Raw genomic sequence first — 23,427 nt, 5'->3', positions numbered from 1 at the left:
ACAAATTTAGTTTATCTCAGATTTCTGTAGCTGTTATTTTGTTCTTTGTATTAGAATTATTAAGCTAGTTGACAAAGCTTTTTCATTATATTAATTAATATTTATTTTGCATAAAGACACTTGGGAAGATATTCTTGAATATTTCACATACTGTAATTATTAAAACCTAAATATGCATGTCATAACACATAATTATTCATCTCAAGTGTGTTTTATAAAACATAGTAAAAGTGGGGCACCTGGGTGACTTTAATTAACTCAATTAAACATCTGCCTTCAGCTCAGATCACAATCTCAGGGTCCTGGGATGGAGCCCCAGGTCAGGCTCCCTGCTTAGCAGGGAGTCTGCTTCTCCCTCTCCATCTGTCCTGCCCCTAAGCTCATGCTCTCTCTCTGTCTCAAATAAATAAATAAAATTTTTTTAAAAAACATAATAAAAGTAGGGTCACCTGGCTGCCTCAGTCCATAGAGTGTGGGACTCTTGACCTCAGGATCCTGAGTTCCTGCCCCATGTTGGGTGTAGAGTTTACTCAAAGAAAGAAGGAAGGCAGGAAGGCAAGAGAGAAAGAAAGAAAAAGAAAGAAAGAAAGAAAGAAAGAAAGAAAGAAAGAAAGAAAGAAAGAAAGAAAATAAAAAGAAAAGAAAGTAACTATTTACATAATGTAAACTTGTGTTTTCCTTTTGTGGCCTCAGGAATTATATTGCCTGAAGTCCTGACTTCATTTATTACTATTACTGTGACCTTGGACAGTTCAGTTTACCTTCCTGTGCCTTAGTTTCTTCTTATATAAAATAAAGATACTAACAATACACAGTATTGAGTATTAAAAAAGATAGTTCATATTCTAATCTATAGATGTTTGTAGTACTTTTGTTTTTCTTTTTAATCTTTTCTGTAAACTAGATAACTGTTTTATTTTATGTCACTTACTAACCATTCCTAGCCATCCTTATGATTATTCATGTACATTTTGTACTTGTGATTTTAATGCAGTCCATATTTTGGTTAGTATGAATTATTAATATGAATAAATGCAGTTGGATTTTAGATTTAAGAAAATAATGCACAAATTTACTTTAGAAAAATGTATACCTTTATGAGCTTGAGATTCTGATCACAAAATGCATTGTTCAGGTTTTTTTGTCATAATCCTTTTTTTTTCCAATTCAGGAACTAGTCAATGTAGAAAATTATGAAATTTGCCAAACTCAATATATCTTTTTAAATATTTCAAGCATTATATCCCACAGACATCCACTGAGTGCCTATTTCATTTGTAGTCTTGCATATAGTAACAAAGACAAAAAAAAAAGAGAGGCTGGAACAATGAGATACACTATTCTGGATGAAGGAAAAGTAGCTCAAAAGGTATTTTTAAATGACTGAATTTTAGAAGACTAAACAGTTACAGTTATCCCAAGCCACAAATTCTCAGCTACTGATATTTGTCATTTGTTTGATCTGTCCCCAGGAAAAACTTGAAGAGATGACATTTCTATTTATTTGTCTCTTATTTACTTCATTTTACATGTCATTTACTTATCCAGAACTCATGTTTTCAGAAAGTATTTTAAGCATTTTGTCAAATACTATCTCACTAAATCTTCATAACAAGTTTATGGAATAGTTAATACTGTTGCCTCAAGTTAAGTATACTAAGTAACTTGTACTGCATCATAGGACTGGTAAGTGTCAGAGCTGGGCTTTGGACTGAGTAGTGAGGCTCCAGATTCCTTGTTCTCATCCATTTCTGACCACACTGTTATAATAGCCACCATGTATTAAACATGCAATATATGCTAAGCAGAAGATTTTCATTTAATTCCCATAAAGTAATTTGAATCACTAAAGGTCAACTACTTTTGACTACTTAAAGACTTTTATAGTTTGTAAAGAATGAATATAATTATAAATAACCTCAGTTAATGATGCTTTATTTTAAGGGTACCTGTAGAGGTACAAACTATCCCAGAAAGTTAATAGACAATTTCAGAAAACTGGAAATTTTATATTCACCAACTTTGTGGCAAACACTATCCTTTTTCAAAGCTAAAATATTGAGATTCTGCAGTTTATATAAGGTAACCGAGCTGGCCTCAGAGCATATTGTGTTTTGGCCGTTACCTACTTATTACCCTTCCTCTTCACTCTATTTATTTGGTTATATCTCAGTGTACCATGATGGGAGGCAACAGGGTTCATAAATAACCCACATTGCACAATGAAAGAAGTTTAAACCTATTGGTTAGTTAAGAGAGGACTTTGTAATCTTGCCTGGATCAAATTACTGTGTGACCTTTATACACATCTGTTTGTCCCTCTTAAAATGTAATCTATCCTCAGAGGTTAGTCCTACTGAAAATCCTTTGGTGATGTTCAGTTGCTTGATGAGCGAAGTCTAAATTGCTTTAATTTAATGTTTCTCTTGCAATGCCTTCAAATAGATTTCCTGTGTACATCCTGTTACTTTCCATTCTGTGCAATTCATTCCGAGTTGACTATTTTCCATTTCCCAAATACATCTGCTATGTAATTATTACTGTTTCTCTTCTTTCATATTTTCTACATTTTGCTTTTCTATACATTCTTTAAGGCCTCACTCAAATCTTCAGAAAGCATCTCTTCTATCAAGAGTAAGTACTTACGTCGCTCAGACCATGTATTGGTCACTGCTAAGTATTTCATAAGATTTGTTTATTTAGTGATGCCTGGGTGGTTCAGTCAGTTAAGCATCTGCCTTCGGGTCAGGTTAAAATCTCAGGATCCTGGAATGGAGCCCCACATGGGGCTCTCTGCTCAGCAGGGAGTCTGCTTCTCCCTCTCCCTCTGTCCCACCCGCTTGTGCATGTGCTCTCTCTCAAATAAATAAATAAATAAAAAACTTTAAAAATAAGATTTGCTTATTTAATTATCATACAATCCTATTGTCCTCATTCAAAGAGAAGTTGAAGTATGTAGAATTAAATAACTTGCCTAAGGTTGTAGCTAATTAGTAGTCGATATGTGATTCAAAACCTGGTAAACTATTTTCTCCTTTCCTCCTCTGAAATCTGGTATCAGTGATTTTACATTTCTTAGAGATGACCAGATTATGTGGAACAACCCCAATATATGTCTGTTTTCCTGGCATAATTGTTAATAGCTCATCCTTTCCTCTCTTTGAAAGTATTACATACTCGTTTTCCTCCTAAACAGCTCTTGATCTCTCTTAACCTTTCCATTCTCTTATCTCACCTTAGCTAATGCTCCTTCCATCAGTTATATAGATGGCTATGATAGAATATTATTCTCTTCTCTTCCTACAGACTCTTCTCTCTTCCAAATTTTTGCATACAGCCATGGTGGTGATTTTAGAAACCCAGTTATATCAGGCACTGCCAACATGAGTACAAATACCCACAATAAGAAGTTTTGAATGGCTTTCTGCTGCCTCCAGGACAAAATCAAATACCTTAAATTCATGAATGGATTTCAGGGTTCTTAGAACATGACCCTGCTTTACTGCTCTGTTCTCATCCCATTAGTCAGATGCTCCAGCTAAACCACATTTCTTTTTCTCTCACGTACTCCAAACACTTATTCATTTTCTGTATTTATATATGCTCTCTTTGTTGATGACCTTTTCCAAACATTCTTCATAATGCAACTCAATTACATTCTTCATAATGCAACTCAATTACCACTTCCTTATGAATGTCTTTTTTCACCTCCTACTTAACTCTGTAAGTGCACTTTTCTTTTTTTTTTTTTTTTAATTTTATGGTGTTTTTTTTCAGTGTTCCAAGGTTCATTGTTTATGCACCACACCCAGTGCTCCATGCAATACATGCCCTCCCACCACGAGGCTCAACCATCCCCCCCACCCCTCCCTTCCCAAACCCTCAGGTTGTTTCTCAGAATCCACAGTCTCTAATGCTTCTTCTCCCCCTCTGATTTCCCCCAATTCACTTTTCCTTTCCTTCTCCTAATGTCCTCCATGTTATTCCTTATGCTCCACAAGTAAGTGAAACCATATGATAATTGACTTTTTCTGCTTGACTTGCTTCACTCCGCATAATCTCCTCCAGTACCATCCATATTGATACAAAAGTTGGGTATTCATCCTTTCTGATGGAGGCATAATATTCCATTGTATATACGGACCATATTTTCTTTATCCATTCGTCCATTGAAGGGCATCTTTGCTCTTTCCACAGTTTGGTGATTGTGGCCATTGCTGCTATGAACACTGGGGTACATATGGCCCTTCTTTGCACTACATCGGTATCTTTGGAGTAAATACCAGGAGTGCAATTGCAGGGTCATAAGGAAGCTCTATTTTTAGTTTCTTAAGGAATATCCACACTGTTTTCCAAAGTGCCTGTACCAACTTGCATTCCCACCAACAGTGTAAGAGGGTTCCCCTTTCTCCACATCCTCTCCAATACATGTTTAATGACTTGTTAATTTTGACCATTCTAACTGGTGTAAGGTGGTATCTCAGTGTGGTTTTGATTTGAATCTCCCTAATGGCTAATGATGAATCCATTCCTGATTAAAATGCTTCAAAGTATAGGGATAGAGGGAACATTCCTCAACTTCACGAAATTGATCTGTGAGAAACCCACAGCGAATATTATTCTCAATGGGGAAAAGCTGGCAGCCTTCCCTTTGAGATCAGGAACACGACAAGGATGCCCACTCTCACCACTGTTGTTCAACATAGTAATAGAAGTCCTAGCAACAGCAGTCAGACCAACAGAAAGAAATAAAAGGTATTCAAATTGGCAAAGAAGTCGTCAAACTCTCTCTCTTCACAGATGACATGATACTTTATATGGAAAACCCAAAAGACTCCATTCCCAAACTACTAAAACTCATACAGCAATTCAGTAATGTGGCAGGATACAAAATCAATGCACAGAAATCAGTTTCTTTCTTATACACTAACAGTGAAAATATAGAAAGGGAAATAGAGAATCGATTCCATTTACTATAGCACCAAGAACCATAAGATACCTGGGAATAAACCTAACCAAAGACATAAAGGATCTGTACTCGAGGAACTGCACTTTTCTTTTCATTACTGCTGTGTTTATTTCCATTTCCACATTGGGTGTTAAGAGTAAGCTCTGTTGGGGGATGTGAATACTGTAACATATTGGTTCCTGCTTATGAAAGCATTCAGTTAATAATGCTGAAGTTTACTTCTTATACATCTATACTGTATTTGTTACTAAACTCTGTTTCTCCCATTATTCTGAGTTCCTTGATAACAAAAAGTAAAACATGGCTTGTCTTATGAGAACATATGTTTGTGTATATAAGTACATATATTATATACATATGAACTTTAATAAATACACATAGCAGTGTTTAAATACTTATATCTCTTGTTGATAATAAGTAAATAAGTTTGTATGTTTATACTTATTTGCACTTATATCTGGGGTACAGCTATGCTGTATCTCCCTAATATAAATTTTTAATGGTTATGATCATGTATCTTTTAGAATTTTAAGGAATTTTTGAGGAAGAAGCAGTTATATTTTAAAACAAATGTTTTTGAAAAATACTTGTTGTAACAAAAATCAAATTTCATGCTTCTTGTCTATCAGGTCCTTATTTCAATAGTTCGTAATAAGCCTTCCATCATGGAAATAAGCTGAGACATTTCACAGCACTTCTGTCTATTTACTCCCATAGTCCCTGTTATTCCTTTCTGAATTTCAGGTTCCAGTTCTCTCTTCTTCCTTCTTTAGAATTTAATTTACTTCACTAGTTTCATATTGCCTCTAAGTAATTACATAGTCTTTAGCTCTAACGCTAATTCTCTTACAGATTTAAGGTCAGTGTTTCCAATGTGTCATTTAATATATTCACAAGAGTACTTGGCAGTACACAGAGTTAACATATTTAAAATGTATTTCATTATGACTCAAGTCAGAGGCTCTTCTTTACTTCCATTGCTACTTCAGGTCAACATCATGGTCAAATATTGTTGTTTCCAAAGAACTCTTTGACCTCTTTGTAGCCTGTCTTCAAGTCCTATACATGTTCTCTCTAGAAGTGATCTTTTGTTGCATTCTGTAGTTACCTTTTAAGATAATTCACCCTTAACTTATTCATGTATAATTTTGTAGTGTTTTCCCAAATGTATTAGATATGCAAATCTCTTTGAAATTCATATATTTAAAAAAAAATAGTTCTTGAGTGCTTACTCTCTGCCAAAGAGACTAATTGGCCTGAATTGGCATCACTTGTTACTATCATATTGAGGATTATGTCCTCCTTCAAGAATCTGTTAGATTCTACTGATTCTTTCCTAAAGGGAAAAAAACTTTGCATAAAAAAAATAATTTTAGGGGCACCTGGATGGCTCAGTGGGTTAAAGCCTCTGCCTTCTGCTCAGGTCATGATCCCAAGGTCCTGGGATCCAGTCCTGTTCGGGCTCTCTATTCAGCAGGGAGCCTGCTTCCCTTCCTCTCTCTCTGTCTGCCTTTCTGCCTACTTGTGATCTCTGTCTGTCAAATACATAAATCAAATCTTTAAAAATAATAATAATAATTTTATTGAGCTTCCCAAAGCTCATCAAAAGACTATCTAAAAATTCATAGATCACTATTTTAAAATGTCTGTTGTGAAAGTAATGGAATTTGAGGGTTTCCAGCATAAGGGAGAAGTTGGGAATCTACTAATAGAATTGAAAAGAAGACTATTTTAAGAACAAGAAAGTAATAAGACATAATGTCTAAGAGTATAGGTTGTGTAATCAAAGAGAAATCTATCCTCTGTTGGAGTTTTGTACACTCTTGTGTTTGCGGAACCTAAAAGCATTCCCACATAAGGGAATCTTAAGAAATGCTTGCTGAAGGATGGGTGTGAATATTTAGTAAAGTTATCTAAATTCTCTGACTTTGCTTTCTAATCTTTAATGAAGGTAATCATACCTACCCCATAAAAGTGCACTGAGGCTTAATAAAATAACATATGTTAGTTGTATATAGTCAGGTAAATAATACCAGTTATTATGGTATCTATTATGAAAAAAGTCGTAAGACTACATATTAGAATTGGTACATAAGGTCAGAGTTGGATGGATCACATGCATGTATCAGAGTTATCTGGGTGCTTACTCAAAATATAGAATAATAATAGACCTCTTCTAAGAACCATAAAATATACGTAAATCTCCTCTGACCAAGGGTAGGAATCTGCAACTTTGATATTAGGAAGCTTGAGCTCCATGAATATGGGAGCTCACAGTAAACGTCTTAAAGACAAAGACTGTGTTTTATCATCTTCTTTTTCCCATTGTCTTGAACTTGAATGACCATCAACAACTACCTTTTTTTTTTAAGATTTTATTTATTTATTTGACAGAGAGAGACAAAGATCACAAGTAGGCAGAGCGGTAGGCAGAAAGAGGGTGAAGGAGGCTCCCTGCTGAGCAGAGATTCCTGATGTGGGGCTAGATGCCAGGACCCTGAGATCATGAGCTGAGCCGAAGGCAGAGGCTTAACCCACTGAGCCACCCAGGCACCCCAACAAATACCTTTTTGATTAACAATTGAATTGATCTTATTAATTAAACTTTTTACAATATATGTATATATTGGAGAGGATAGGGAGAAACAAATTCTCATACCAAAGACTTAGATCAGAGAGTACTGAATTGTGTTCCTTCAGATTCCTGTGTTGTAACCATAATCCTGAATATAATAATATTTGAAAATGGGGCTTTTAGAAGGTAAATGGGTCATGAGAATGAAGTCCTCATGATGGGATTTGTGCCCTTTTAAGAAGAGACATGAGAGAGAGGATACAGTAAGATTACTGTTATGAAACACTAAATCTCAATCTTGAAGGACCTGCTAGCCTCCATCACTCTGAGAAGTAAATGTTTTTTAAGCCGTTCAGTATATTGTGTTTAGTTATAGCATCCTGAACTAAGACAATTGTTTTGAAAATAGGGCAGATGAACTTGAGACAGATACTTGTAGCATCTAATCTACTGACTGAAAATCCATTCTACATTTATAATAATAATCAAAGTGTAGTTAGTTTTAGAATGAGTTATGTATTTGGAGCATGTTTTATAAGACTGCCAGGACTGGATATTTAAACAAGGACTACTTGACCCTTCAGTTTATTATCTACTTTTTTTTTTTTTAACATAATGTTACTAATGATAATAACGTGGTTCTTTTTTTCTCTGAGTATCCAAGCTGGTAATATAAAACTTGTGTTTCACTAGAATGAAGTTTTATATTGTTATGCTTATGAATGCTTCCTATTTCCCGTCTGTCAATTTAATTAGTGTTGTTAAAAAAAGAAAGTCACCTGGAATCTACCTCTTTTTGAAGGAACACATTCAGTAGCTACTTGCGTGCATTTTTCCAAAGAAAAATCAAAAGTGTTATTTAAAATGTAAGCCGAGACAAATTCAAATAAAATGCTAACTTGTCTAGCTCTTGTCCTCTTGTTTGAGGAATAATGCAATCATAAGTGACAAGAATCACCCTTCAAGATAATTTATTATAAACGTGGTCCTTTAAAACTGCTGTTTATTGTATAAACATAGCCTAGTCTCATTCTTCTTAAAACTAAGCTTTTAACTCTTTAACCCTATGGTATAGATTCATCAGAAATTTACTCCCTATGAAGCTCTTCATGATTCCAACAGTCCTGATTCCTCCAGATTGTTTTATTTCCAAACTATAAATATTGTTTTTCACTCCTCAGTGTGGAAATTCAGCTACCTTCATATTACATGCTTACTGAAGTAGAAAGCTGCCTAATCAGATAGGAAAACATTTGGCTGTGAATAAATCAGCATTTGTCGAGGATTTCAAAGTGTGAACCTAGGCAGACAAGCACACATCCTAAGAGCTCTGCTTTCTCTTGCTTCCCTGTAGAGAAATCAGAGGTTAATATGGCTGCCGCCACCATCTGTCTAAATACTTGAGTGTGTCGTCTTGAATTAACATAGCAGAACTAGTGGGGGAGGTCATTAAGATTTTATTTTTACATTTCATCACCAGATGCTCTACAATATAAATTTATCCATAAATGTTCAGATTGATTAAGTTTTTAACAAAGAGAACAATGAGTGTTTAAAAATCAACTAATTCAGAACAAGAAGAAAATTATTTTAATATGTTAACTTGTAGTATTCATGGATTCTATTCTTCTTTTCCTAAAACTTTAAATGAGGAATTGCTATAGAATTTCTTGGTAGTAAAAAACGTATTCCTATATATGTTCCAACCAATAGCAATGGAATTGTCACTCATTGTAACTTTAAGAAATAGTTAAATTACCTGTAACTAAATTGTAATTTCCATTGTCCTATTTCATGATCTCTCAAAAGATCTTAACACAGGACTTTTCATAAACTGAGCACTCAGTAAATACCTCTTAAATAAGTGAACCTTGCACAGTGACTGTTGAAGAAGCTCATGAACAGAAGAGAGCTCTCTACAGTGTTCTCCTGGGGCCATCGGTGGGATTTTTTGAAAAGCTGCACTCTAGAGGGCTAGATAAAAGCATATATTTTTACTAAAGGTAATTCTTAGCTTTTGACCTAGAAAAGAATTCAATTTGCTTCTTATTAGGTAATCTTATGCCATTTATAAATTCAAATGGGTTCTAAGTTCAAATACCTGTACTGTGAAATGGTAACGGAAAAGAAAAAAATGAGTGCTTTTCTCATCCTTCTCAAAAGCACACAAAATTTTTGAAAAAGAAAACTTTTTATAAAACCTTTTTTTCTGAAATAGCTCTACCCTTCCATTGAAGAGTCCACTAGATGTAAATGATCTTCCTATAGGAAGTGCCTGTATATCACTTCATTTCCTTTTACTTCTAAAACCTAGTAAATCCAGGAAAATTCAATAAATCTTTGCAGAATGAATGGACTGGCTGACAAGAAACTACTTGGTTGGCTTATTATGCAACTATCTTTTCCTAAGAAACTTCTATAAAAATTTATAAATATAGATTTTAGTTATCAGGAACACTACTTCCAATGCTGATAGAAAATGCTTTGTTACTCTGGAAAAAAAATTAAAAAAAAGAAAAGAAGAAAATAATGAAATGGAAAGGAAAGAAAGAGAAAAATGTCAGCACAATGGGCTAATTTACTTTTACCCTCTAAAAAATGGAGGTGTAAAGTATATAAAATAAAATAAACTTGAAAAACAAAAAAAAATGCTTATTGGTAATTTGGTACTTAAAATAGCTGTTAATTGGGATTCAAATATATATTTAGTATATAGGTAAATATATTTAATAAGGATAAATTTATATGTATACATTTCTATATTTGTCCTTCAGATTTTCTGTCTGTAAATACAACTATAATACTAGACTATATATTGAAAGGTCATGGAAATATTTATAACTGCTTACTTTCCAAAAAGACATGCATAAGCCTATAGTTATTGTAAAGCTCTTCCCAAATAAAAGATTTTTCAAATTTTTTATTCATAAATGTACATGCAGACATGCTTAGTTGATAGTTAAAAGAAGGAAAGTAAAAGAAAGAAAAGAGGGAAGGAAGGAAGGTAAATTACCATGAAATAAACAACTGATCATGGTATAATTATTAGTCCATTTAATTTTAATTTGGGTTTGTACTGAATCTTGTGACTAATCTACTTGAAAAGTCTGCCGTTTTCAGACCGTATGTCAAGCATATCATTCTTAGTTAAATATAATGTGACAATGATTTGTCTATCAGATAATAAATGTATTAGGAACAGGCTTAGTATTTCCCTTAAATACTGACTGCAGTGAAACATGGAGGCCCACAGTGGTATCAGGGTCCTGGAACATCAGTCATGAATAATGCTATAAAGAAGTTTTGACTTGTTAGAGTTAATGTCATCCCTATAACCTATGCTCATCTGAATGCAGGCATTTTCCTGCTATGGAGATTTCATTTCTCTTCACCCCCAGCCCAGTCACTCCTCAGCGTCTCTCATATTGTAGGCACATTCATTGTTAATAAGTGTTCTGTAAAACACATGCTTTTTAGGACATATTTTCCCTATTATGATTTTTTCCCTCTCAGACAGGAAGCATGAATATTTGTAAGCATGTCTTACTTGGAAAGAAATTTATAATTAACTATGGGCTCACACTTTCTTTCTGAAAAGTAAGAGGTTAAAAATACTCCTATAGGTTTTCAATAATATATTCCAGTATTTTTAGTACCCATTTGCAGGTAGGAAAACCGAAGGGTGGAAATATAATGTGACATTCCTAGTAGTATGCTAAAATTTGACAGAAGAATAGAATTGAGATGTTTCTTTCAAAAATGGATATAGAAAGTCTCTTCAACATCAATTGTCAGAGTGAGTGAGAAGAGGCAATTTTCTGAGCAGTTCATAAAAACAAGATTATTTTTTTTTAATTAACTGAATTTTTGTTAAAAGTAAGTGGGGCCTTCCAACTTGTGCCTTAGTTAATCATTTCTGCACTCTTATGTGAACTACAAAAACCTAAACAATCAATATTTTCCAATCAGAAGAATCAATGAAAATAACTAAGAAATGTATAGAATAGAATATGTTAATTTTATAAGAAATAATGTCATTAATTTAGAACATTTATTTAGAACATTTATTTTGATGCTTTATAGAGTTCAATTCAAAGTAATTTTTCCATTTTAATTGGAAAGACCTACAGAGATATGTTTTTCAGATTATAAAGGGTAATCAGAAAACACCTGAGAGCTACAGTGTGGAAAGAATTAATTACAACCAGTTCATAGTAGACATTTAATTATTTGATTTACCACATGTACTTACTTTATCAATTTCTAGGGCAAAATTATTCCTGCCTGATAACCTAGAAAACAATGGAAGTTTCACTAACCTTTAGGTCTCTAAGTCATTCAGCTCACTCAAAATGTGACAGCAGGGTAAGGGGGAAGAAGGGTCATAAGAACTCTCAAAAGCCATTTCAGAATCATTTGGTGATATGGAAACTGATATGGAGATTTTATATCTCTGGCTCCTTTTAACTGAAACTGAAGCCCTCATAATCCTGTACTGAGAGAACATAAAAATAGTTCAAAAAACTTACCTGCCAATTATCAGCAGAATTCAACTATCCCATTATCTGCACTCTGGTTTTCTATTTTTCTGTTTTCTATCTGTCTGTCTGTCTATCTGTTGTTCTATCTGTTTGTTGTTACTGGTGGTTGGCCCCTTCATTTTATCTATTTATCTTAATTTTCCAATTCACTAAATCATAGGTCATGTTTGGATTTGCTCTCTGGGCTTTAAAGGCCAAGGGTACTCTAGACTCATGTTTTGTCTCCAGTCTTGGGAATGACCACTAGGCTCATTCCTTAATGTACCCCTCCCTCCAATTTCCAAACTAGAAGACAGGAATTACACAATGCTTCTCTCCAGAACTGGAAAAAGACTGAAGTACAGCAAGTCATGTATACCCATTGAAGAAGAGGGCATTCTCACCGTTGGGGTACTGTTCTGTGCATTGTAGGATGTTTCGCAGCATTGAAACCCACTACTCACTAAATTACAGAAGCACTTCCTCCAGTGTGACTGTCAAAATTATCTCCAGACATTATCAAAAGTCCCCTGGAAGCACAGTCATCCCCATTTAAGAAACACTACTATAAAGGCAAAAGGGTTGGGAGGGCTGTGAAGTGGATTTATCTGCTCAGTACAATCTTGTCGGGCAGTCATTCTGTGCAAGGCCATGTTGCATGTGCTGTGAGAACCTTGAAGAGGAGCAGGGTCCCGTTTCTGTCCTCGCTGAACTTTCAATATTGTAGAGGAAGTGAATACAAATAACTGGAAATCGGAATAGCAGGACGTAAAAATTAGTGATGTCTAAATATGTATTCAGAAAAAGGCAAACAAAATTATCATTCGAAAAATCAAGGATAGTGTTTCAAAATGTATGTCGGACTTGAAGGAATAGCAGAATTCCAACAGGTCGAGATGGGAGGTTAAGGTCTCTGAGGCAGAAGAAAGAGAACATTGGAAATTGGTCTTGAGGGAGAATTTGAACAGCTTTGAATTTGACGTGGTTTATTTAGTTTATTCAGTTCATTATGAGGACCCTTTCCTTCCAGTTCACTTTATTTTTGATGAGGACCATGACATGATGAGAAGATGGCAGTGTCTATGGGCCCTGTTCTCTTGCTTTTATATTTAACTCCTTTTCCAACCTCTGCCATAAACTGTGGGGAGAGAAGTGAGTTTGTGACCAGTACAGCATAAGATCCAGAGCATTTCTGCTGGATAAAATTTAATCAATACAATGATTGAAGCTTATTATTATAAAATTGTTTTATTTATTTATTTATCATCTGATATACAAGAAATGATCCTTTTGGAAAACAATGCTTTCAAGAAATAGGCAGAAGACATATTACTGTTTCCAAAGTTTGGCTGAGAAATTAGCATCCAAGTTTTAATAGTATGGAAACTGAAAACACTCCTCTTATAAATAGGGGGGTCAAAGGAAACAGTCTAAAGACCTTTGCTTGGAACATTGGTTTTTAACCTCTGAGGACTCATCTACTCCTTTGAGTATATGATAAAAACAGTAGTTTCCTCCCAGAAAAATACCCATCGGTACATACTCAAGAAAGTTGGTATAACACTTAAGGGTGTTCTTGACTTTCTGAAGCCCATTCATGGCCTTTCTAGGCATCCGTGGTTCTCAGGTTATAGAACTCTGACAGAAGACGACAGCGTACAAGACTTAGACAGTGCTTTGTGGACCTATGAAAGACCAGAAGTGCCTAAAATCCCATGAGAGGGCAGTTTAGAATCTGAAACATCTAGGTTCCTTATAAATACTTGGATTTCTTTTGACTAGGATGTAGTAAAAAAAGTACTTAGTTATTGTCCATGAAACTTCTAAAGGTTTAAATTACTTTTATCTGATGGAAATGTTTCTGTATCTCTTAGAAACAGTATAATAGAAAAATAAAAAGAATCCTGAGTTGAAATCAAGAAGATTTTAGGGCTTCTTCCAAGCTGTTTGAACTTGGACTAGTAATTTAACTTCTCTGAGCTTCAGTTTTTATGCTTTTTAAAAAATAACAAAGTATGGGACTGTGTGGTTTTTAAGTCCTCTGTTATAAAATTCCACAATTTAAATTAGCTTATCTAAATGTTAAGAAATAAGACAGAAAAATAACTTTCTAAAAATGATAATAGCTGCAATTACTTCCACAGTAACATATTTTCAGGAAGTGATTCAAAGCTAGATGTGGTTGAATTGCTAAATGACTGAATTTGCAAAAGTGGGCGATAATTAAGTCATTATGCTCAACCCGTATTACTTATTGATGACTTCTCCATGATTTTGAGTCAGAAGAGTTTTCTACAAGAGAGGTTCTAACTGGGCTGTCTGAATGATGAATCATTCCCCACCGAGGTGGTCTTCCTCAGCTCCAAGGTACTCATAGGCAATACCAGGAAATTTGACTGTGGTTGCCTGTGTTGTACTTGGCTTTTAACTTTAAAAGGGGAGGGGGGGCTTTCAATATTGATATCACCATGGTTCAGCCTGTAGGAGCAAAAGATTTTCTTGGAGGAAAATGGCTTGACATTAAATATATATATATATATGGCACTCCGCCAGGGCTCCAATCATATGAATGCACTCACCATTTGTGTGGCTTTAAATCTGGCTGCACATATGCCAGGACCAAGGATCAGAAATGCATGTGGGTAGCAGAAGCTGGTCAGTGTAGTCTCCTCCACCCCCTTTTGTTGTCTGTTTTTGCAACATATGTTAGGCACCAAAGGGACAAAAAAGGATGAAATGGTTTTCTCCTTTTCCATCTGGTTCTCTGCCAGAGATACAAAGCCCGAAAAGAGCATCAGATTTCAATGTTCTGACTGCTGAGAAACCCCACTTTCTTGTTCTCTATCCATCACCATTCTTCTTCTTAACAAATATTTTTCCACCCAGTACAAAGCAATGGAGTCCAGTAAAATACAGGGCTATTTCTACTTACTCCCCTCCCAATCCCTGGTCATTAATACTCCCATTTGTGGGATAATACATTTGTGGCTTATTTGATAGGAATGTAGTCTGATGTAAGTGCTATATATTCATAGTATTTTGAACTCTTGGAATTAAAAAAAAAATACAGATAGTTCTTTGGGTATAAATAAATTCTGTTCTGTGAGTTACCAAAAAGTCTGTTGTTTGGAGCCCATAGGGTATTTCTCGTGGAAATAATTTTAAAATGGTGATAAAACTCCAAGATAGAAGACAGAATGGGAGGGGGAATGGGGGAAGGAGGCAAAGAAGAAAGGAGGGACGGAGGGAGAAGGGGACAGAGGCTAAATCAATACAGGACACAAAATATTACACATCCTTTGCACACAAACATTTGTCTGCTCCATAATGGAAACTAGAAATCCCTTAGAAGCTTGGCAGCAGTATGGAAGGCAAAGACTGCTTCTTTCAAGTGCGTAAACAATGGGTTCAGTAAGGAGATGGTGGTGGCACCTGCCCTCTGGAGAGCTACAGGACTGCCAGGTGGCAATGTTGCTGCAGCTTCTACCTCATGAGGGTATGGGACCCCACAAGCTGGGGACAGTGTGACTACTGCAGCTGTTCACATTTGCAGAGCAATTTTTAACTGAGTGTTTTAATGTCTGTCAGACATTGCCAAAACATGATTAAATCCCACTGTATAAGGAGTTGCAATCTAGAAATTTGTTTGGGACTTAAAGATCTATTAAGCCTAACAGCATTACTGTGTATTACTAGAGTAGTAATTGCTTTTATGTGAAATTTTATCCTGAAATTTTTCAAACATTCAGAAAAGTGGAGAAAATAATAGAATACATTTATATATATCCATCATTTCAATTAAAAAATCATTATGATTTTGATTCATTTTCACTGGTTATCTTTTTTTTGCTTTTTCTTTATTCATTGCCAAGTATCTTTTAGCAAAACATAGATCTCATGTCATGTATACTTCAGTTATACAGCTCGAAAAAATATTACATCTTCCTACACGATGACAATTCCAACATAGTTTGCAATAAAAACAATATTTTTTATTGTGTAATAACCCATATATAATCATTGTCTTAACTCTTCTTGCCTATAAAATGTCTTTTTTTGTTTGGTTTGTTCAAACCAGTATTCAAAACAAGATCACCACACTCCATTTAGTTGTTATGTAACTTAAGTATCTTTTTATCTTGAGCAGTCCCATTTCTGCTTCTATTCCGTACCACTGACCTGTTGCCAATTCATGTTGACGTCATGATTATTAGGGGATGTTTTTTCCCCTTGAGTGTCATTTAACTCATTCTTGTATTCCTCGTATGTCCTCTAAGTGGAAATTAACTCCAGGGGTGAGTAATTTCTTAAAATACGTGTTTTGATTTTTTCATTAGTAGGCTCTAATAAATCCATTTAGATATAATTAAATATTCTATTATTTCCCATGATTGATGGAATAATAGTGTAATCAAAATTAAAAAGGTTCCCGTATTGCTTAATGTTGATTATATAGTACACCAAATGTCTTATATGTGGTCTGCTATTCTTTTTTATGACACCAACCTGGTTCCTACACTCCTTACAATTTGCAGACTCTGGCATGGGGATCCTTACTGAGAAATGTTGAGAGAGAACTTTAAAGAGTTATAGACCACATTATGAAGGGTCCTTAACTGCAAAGATAAACACACAAAGAACAGGCCCCTTCATATATTTGACTTTTAATCATGCCTCTAACGTGGCACGAAGATGGTGCATCTACAGGTAAAAGATCACTTGGGATTATACTCGAATAAGCAGCATCACCCTAATTCAGTTGTTAAAAGCTGTTGCTACATGCTGAGTATTGGGTGAAACCAACTCTCAACTAACCAGAAAGCAAATGTAATACTATTGTTTTCCCTTTCCCTAGTTATGTGCTAGTTATCATAAACCAACAAAGACACAGCTGAAAGGTGAAGAACATGAAATGACAGGGGACCTTAGAGAAGTGAGCCCTAACAGTGGTGGTATATGAATACCATGCTGCTTATAATACTCAGAATGTTATTGTGTAGATATTTTTTAATATTTCCCTTTTAAACATGAGGAACCTGGGTTATGAAAACCTTAAATTGAGGCACCTGGGTGGCTCAGATGGTTAGGTGTCTGCCTTCAGCTCAGGTCATGATCTCAGGGTCCTGCGATCCAGCCCCATGTCGTGGTTGGGCTCCCAGTTCAGCGGGGAGCCTGCTTTTTCCTCTCCCTATGCCTTTCCCCCTGCTGTGCTCACTCTATCTCTCACACTCTCAAATGAATAAATAAAACCTTTAAAAAGAGAAAAAGCTTCAGTTGTTTTCCCAAGATCACATAGTAATAAATGGAGGCTCTTAGAACTGAATTTAGGCAGCCTAACTCTCTCTTAACCTGTCTACCACTATACTGCCTCTTAGTATACAGTTAGAAACTTATTTATTTCTTTATTTGAGAGAGAGAGAGAGAGAGCATGGGAGGTAGGGGAGAGAGAGGAAAGAGGGAGAGGGAAAGAGAGAATCTTGAGCAGGCTGTACGCCCAGTGTGAGCCCAACGCTGGGCTCCATCTCACGATCCTGAGATCATGACCTGAGCAGAAATCAAGAGTTTGACACCTAATCCCCTGAGCCACTGAGGCACCCCACAGCTTATTATAATTTTTATGTGTATACCAGGAAGTAGAGAAACTTCTTCTGACTCTGACACCAACCTTGAAACTTGAAATATCTCTTATACCACATGGGCTTTTAACATGAATATATGTAGACATTTATTGATACCTGTGTGTATAAATATAAATATTTCTTTTGTTTTAAACAGGTCATCGATAACCTTGGTCCTTTGGAACTGATTATTAATACTCCTAGCCATCATAGGGTTCATCATGGTAAAGAAATTCAATCTTTTTTTCTTCTTCATTTCCTTAAAAACAGTATTATTTTGTACCTTTTCATCACAATTATTCAGCGTAGTCACCATGCACTATATAAATAGGTATCCCTTCACCTGGACAAGTCTCATTTCCAAAGCAAAGATTGGAGGGAAAACAAACAAACAAACAAATGATGACAAAAACAAAACAAAACAAAAAACAACAAAAAAAAAAAACCCACCTTCCTTGAATTTTCCTTTTTCTCTAGATCTCAGTTGTAATGGAAAATGAGTTAACCACCTGAGGAGACGCACACTTTCTACATTGAAGGTGTCAGTTGAAGGTCACTTCCTGACCCAGTGCTGAGTTTCATTCCTATACACAGCCAGAAAGCCTCTGGTCTTGAAAATTGTTGGGACTTCAGGAAAGCCTAATAAACAGCAACTCACTTTCTTGCTGAAATTCTGTAAAGTGCATTAGCCTGACAAAAAAAAAAAAAATCCCGTGGGCTAGTGCCTAAGTTTTAAAGACAGGATAAGACTTAATAGAAATGTTTGCATGTGTGCACCAAAAGACCTGTAGAAGAATGTACATAACAGCATTATTTGTAATAGAAAAAATAGAGATAAAATTAAAATGTTTATCACAGTAGAACAGAGAAATTGTAGATGATGCATGTAATGGGGAATTATGTAGCAATAAAAATGTCCAAGCTGTTGCAGCTTGGGATGGCCAGAATAAATCTCACAATGTTGAGAGAAGGAAGACGTAATAAAATAGTAAATATTGTTGTAGTTCTTTTATAAATTTCCAGGCACCATAGGCAGCACTCATACACTGCAGTCCTGCTTCCCTAGGGACAGGTCCCTTTCCTCCTGGCAGGAAGCAGATGGAAGCATAAGCCTCACCCTTCCCCACCAAGGACTGGAGAGGGTGGAGTCAGGCTGCATATGCTCGGTCTCCTCTTCCACATTCCTTAGGCATTTCCTGGAGCACCTGAGTGGCTCAGTTGGTTAAGCATCTGACTCTTGATTTTGGCTCAGGTCATGATCTCAGGTTATGAGATCAACCCCATGATGGGCTCCTCACTGGGCAAAGAGCCTGCTTAATATTCTCTTTTTTCCTCTCCCCATCCCTACCCCTGCCCATATTCTCTCTCTCCCTCTCTAAAAAAGAAAAAAAATAATCCAAACTCCATAGGCATTCCCCAGCTCCAAGGAGACTGTTAGTGAGGGGCTGGAGAGGAAACATAAGGAATGGAGAAGAGTAAGTTCACATTGAAGAAGAAATAGTTGCTAGTGTCCTCTGTTTGACTTCAGGGCGCCTTCCCACTCATGTTGTTTTGTATCTGGGTTTCTCAGCCTCAGCATTATTAAAGTTTTAGACCCAACAGTTCTTCATTTGGAGGTGAGAGGTTAGGGGTGGGACTAGCTGTTATAGGATGTTGGTTTCTACATACTAGATGCAAATAATATCTGCCTCTAGTTGTGACTCTCAGCTGTCTTCAGACATTGCTGTATGTCCCCCGAGAGGCAAAATGTTCTCCATTCCCAACCACTAAGCAGAACCACTGCTTAGCCCACATATGGCAATGGGTTTATGTCTGTGTAGCCACCCCCACACTGCTTGGGGTGGTTGGGGGAGGTTGTCTCTTGTGTCTTCACTTTCAAACATATATTTGCTTGTATAGAAAGCATGTGAAGAAATGATACATAAAGACAGTTGAGTTTGTTGGGGGCAGTCACTTGATGGATTAATATTTTTTTTCCTTTGATTTGCATGTGAATATAGTACTACTTAAGCAACTTTTTTATTATTAAAGAAACTATGCCCAGCTATTTCCATTTAAATTGTAATTTGAATACTTTGGAGCAGGAAAACTATGTATGTTTTGTCTTAATAAAAATAATCAAGGGTAATTTAATTTTCACTTATGTTTTTTATGATTTTTTTTTAAATTGCCTCACTTCAAGTAGAAAATTTTCTTCCTGTAAAACATGCAGAGAAAAGGGGTAGAGATAATAACTCACTTAAAAAATGCAAATTAAACACATATTATTTATCCTATTTCCTATTGCCTTTGTTTTGTGGGCCATTTAATCTTTAATTACTATTCTTTGATAGTCTTAAAGTAAAATTACTTAGAATTTATCCTAAATGTCTAAAAAACTAGAAAATTCTTAGAATTTATCCTAAATGTCTAAAAAACTAGAAAATTATGAGAAAAAAACATTTTTTAAAAAATATGGGATAGGTTGGGTTATGGACATTGGGGAGGGTGTGTGATATGCTGAGTGCTGTGAAGTGTGTAAACCTGACAATTCACAGACCTGTACCCCTGGGGCTAATAATACATTATATGTTAATAAAAATGAATAAAAAATAAATTAATTAAAATATGGGATAATTGTAAATATATGTAGTTTTAAGGTATTCTTTGCTCTTTTTAGTAAAATTAACAAAAAATAAATACAATAAAACCAGCTTATTAGCAAATAATTAATATTGTCAGTGAAAAGAGATTCCTAGGAAAATCATTTTGTTTGATGTCTTAATTTTGTGAATGGGTCCTAAAATACAATAAAATGTTTCAAAAGCATAACTTCATTTTTCATAAAAACCCTTTTTTAAATATTTATTTTATAGGCAGAAACCGTTATTGCATAGACAAAAACTACGCCGGCGTTCTTATTATATGGGATAGAATTTTTGGTAAGTAAAATGTATATGAATTTAAAAATAGTAACTTAGCTCCTTAACTTATAGAAAATCAAAGATCATATCCTTAATGTTTATCTTCCAGGGACATTCGAGGCAGAAAATGAGAAAGTTGTATATGGTCTAACACATCCCATTAATACATTTGAACCATTTAAGGTGCAGGTAATGTAACTGATTTTATTCTTTCTGAATTGATTATATCCTTTCATAAATCTTCTAGTTAAAAGAACAATCAGTTGTCGAAAGGTGAAAGTACATTACACTATCCTGAAAATAAGGTTTTTTAACCATAAATAAAGTCGGAAGTAATTCTGGCACTCCAAAAAAATCTGAATCGACTTGGGCAAAATGCATTTGAAAACAGCTCATTAAAAGAGCTCATTAAGAACTCTTAAATATATCTACTACTGAGAATTTTTTTTAAATAGCTCTTTAGCAAACATATTTCTTTCTCAGAACAAACCTGAAATATATTCATGTATTCAGAAGGAGCAGTAGTAAATGCATAATTAAGGCTGATACCACAGTAAGAAAAATATTTGCTTCAAGGCTGCATGACTCTGGTTAGAAATTCAACATGAGGCTTTTGCCCCTACTCTTCTTGGACCTAAATGTCAGGAGCTATTACAGTTGGTTAGGTCTACGCATTACCTCACCTGCTAAGACTCATTGCACTGGACCAGTTTTCGCTTAGACATGTGGTATTGGTTGTTCACTGATTTCAATGGCTGGCACTAGAGAAATGAAGAATGTCTGTGAAGCTCCGATCCGTCAGCAACAGATCACCACAAGCACTCCTGGGGTTAGGAACTAGTAAATGAGAAAAAGATAAGAATGCTTGAAGAAACTGAAGAGGTCAGTCAGTGACAGCTCTGTATAGGGGACCAGGTTTACAACATTCAGTAAGGGAGGAAATTTACAGGTTCATGTGCGGTCTGCTTTTTGAACCTTTTTCTTAGAAGTTTTTAAGAAATTTAAGATAACAAAATAAAGTGACATTTATTGAACCTTTACTATGTGCAGGGTATTGCTAACTGGTCCACACAAATGTCTAATGTAGCCCTTACTAAAACCTTATAAAACAGGGATTCTTTTTATCCTCATTTTTTAGAGGATGAAACGGAAACTGCCAGGATTTAAATAAGTCAGCCAGCTACACAGAGCAAGCTTAACCAAGGAGGATTGCAGGCCAAGCCCAAGACTTGCCTAGCTCCATAACTTTTGCACTGTGCTACCTCATTTCAGAAAAAGCTATCACAAATTGCTTCCATTTTTCAAATGAAAGATATTTTTATCTCACACTTCAGAAGAGAAAAGTTGGTTATTTTCTTCCTCAATCATAGACCACTCCTCTCTCTGTGTCTCTTTCTCTGTCTGCTGGGCATTACTAAAAATATATCTCTCAGGAGAATTTTAAGAAATATTTCACAGTACTTTCTTAATAAGTAACTTTATAGAATTGAAATTAACTTAAAAATAACACATTGAGAGCTACCTCTTCACTTGGTCTAGTCTTATCTCTCTAATAGGGATATTAAAAAGGAAATAACCAACTTGGTCTCTGTCCTCTGGAAAGGAGCCTTTGAAACTTCATGTGCATATGAATCATAAGAGGATTAAAGTGCAGGTTCTGTTCAATAGGTCTGAGGTGTGTCCAACATTCCATATTCCTAACAAGCTCCCAGGAGATGCCGAGCCTGTTGTTCTCTGGCTGATCCTTTAAGGAGCAAGGCTTTGGGAATATACACTTCTGCTGAGACAAAGGGGATCATATATGAGACAGACTGGGAGACTGAAAACTGTACAACAGGGAGTTAGATGATTAGTATTTGGAGGGACCCAACATTCAGACAGCCACAGTATTTATGAGCGGCTGCTGAATCTGTGTAAGGTTCAGCGAACCAGGCCTCTGCCCTCCTCGAACCATTTCCATATCACAACCGTGTCTGAGGCCTAGGCTTCTAGATGCTCTCTTACATTGTCAAAATGTCATATGGGCATATAGTGTTAATCAGGAATTCTTGAACCTACAAAAACATACACTTACTTTCACTTGTATTCCTTTGTATTCAGCTAAATTTCTCACCTTTCCCTCAGAGGCATCAAAAGCAAGTAGGATGACCCCCACTAGTAGAAGAGGATTTCTTCTTCCTCTTTATTAGGCATCGGACACTCACTTTGCTCTCCATTGGAGTCCAGGAGTTTCCGGGCATTGGAAGGCAATGTTATTTTAAAATGTTACCACATATTTCTCGTGGCCTGTGTCTAGAACAAGAGCAGTGAAATGCAGTCAGGGGTGCCTGGGCCACTCGGTAGGTTGAGTGTCAAACTTACGGTTTCGGCTCAGGTCATGATCTCAGGGTCCTGGGATTGACAGAGCCCTGCGTCCACCTCCATAATCAGCAGGGACTCTGCTTGAGGTCCTCTCTCTCCCTCTGCCCTTCCCCCCTCTTGTACTTCTGTTTCTCTAAAATAAATAAATATTTAAAAATAAATACAATGCAGTCAGTTTTCAAAATAACAGAACAGATAAATATACTAATATGTGTTACAGCTCCTAAGCACATTATGTTTTATATTATAATTATTTTTTATTATTAAGACCCAATGTGAATTTCCATTTGACAGTTCCCTTTTCCTAAGATCTGCTTCACTAAAGCCTACATTGTTCATTAATTGCTTCAGATTCCTTATTGTAATCTTTCAAACAATTTTGAAACCATTTTTATAATCCTAGCAGTTTATACTCTTTAAGAGACAATGAAAATGCCAGTAAGACCACAAATTCTCATAGAGCCAAAACTTCTTTCTATAT

At 35.6% G+C, this 23,427-nt stretch overlaps 1 protein-coding gene across 3 annotated transcripts in view; it reads left to right on the top strand.

Annotated features, from left to right (window-relative positions):
• The window catches only part of AGMO (alkylglycerol monooxygenase), a 358,966-nt gene that overhangs the window by 151,865 nt on the left and 183,674 nt on the right, over positions 1–23,427 (top strand). For all 3 annotated transcript variants that reach the window (XM_059171270.1, XM_059171268.1, XM_059171269.1), the window contains exons 6-8: positions 17,840–17,906; positions 20,538–20,603; positions 20,695–20,774. In XM_059171270.1, the coding sequence (XP_059027253.1) occupies positions 17,840–17,906; positions 20,538–20,603; positions 20,695–20,774 (213 nt within the window). The remainder of the gene's footprint in view (positions 1–17,839; positions 17,907–20,537; positions 20,604–20,694; positions 20,775–23,427) is intronic.

The sequence above is a fragment of the Mustela lutreola genome, chromosome 4, assembly GCF_030435805.1.
Source record: "Mustela lutreola isolate mMusLut2 chromosome 4, mMusLut2.pri, whole genome shotgun sequence".
In the NCBI taxonomy this organism is placed as follows: domain Eukaryota; kingdom Metazoa; phylum Chordata; class Mammalia; order Carnivora; family Mustelidae; genus Mustela; species Mustela lutreola.
This window is presented reverse-complemented; position numbering and strand designations above follow the sequence as displayed.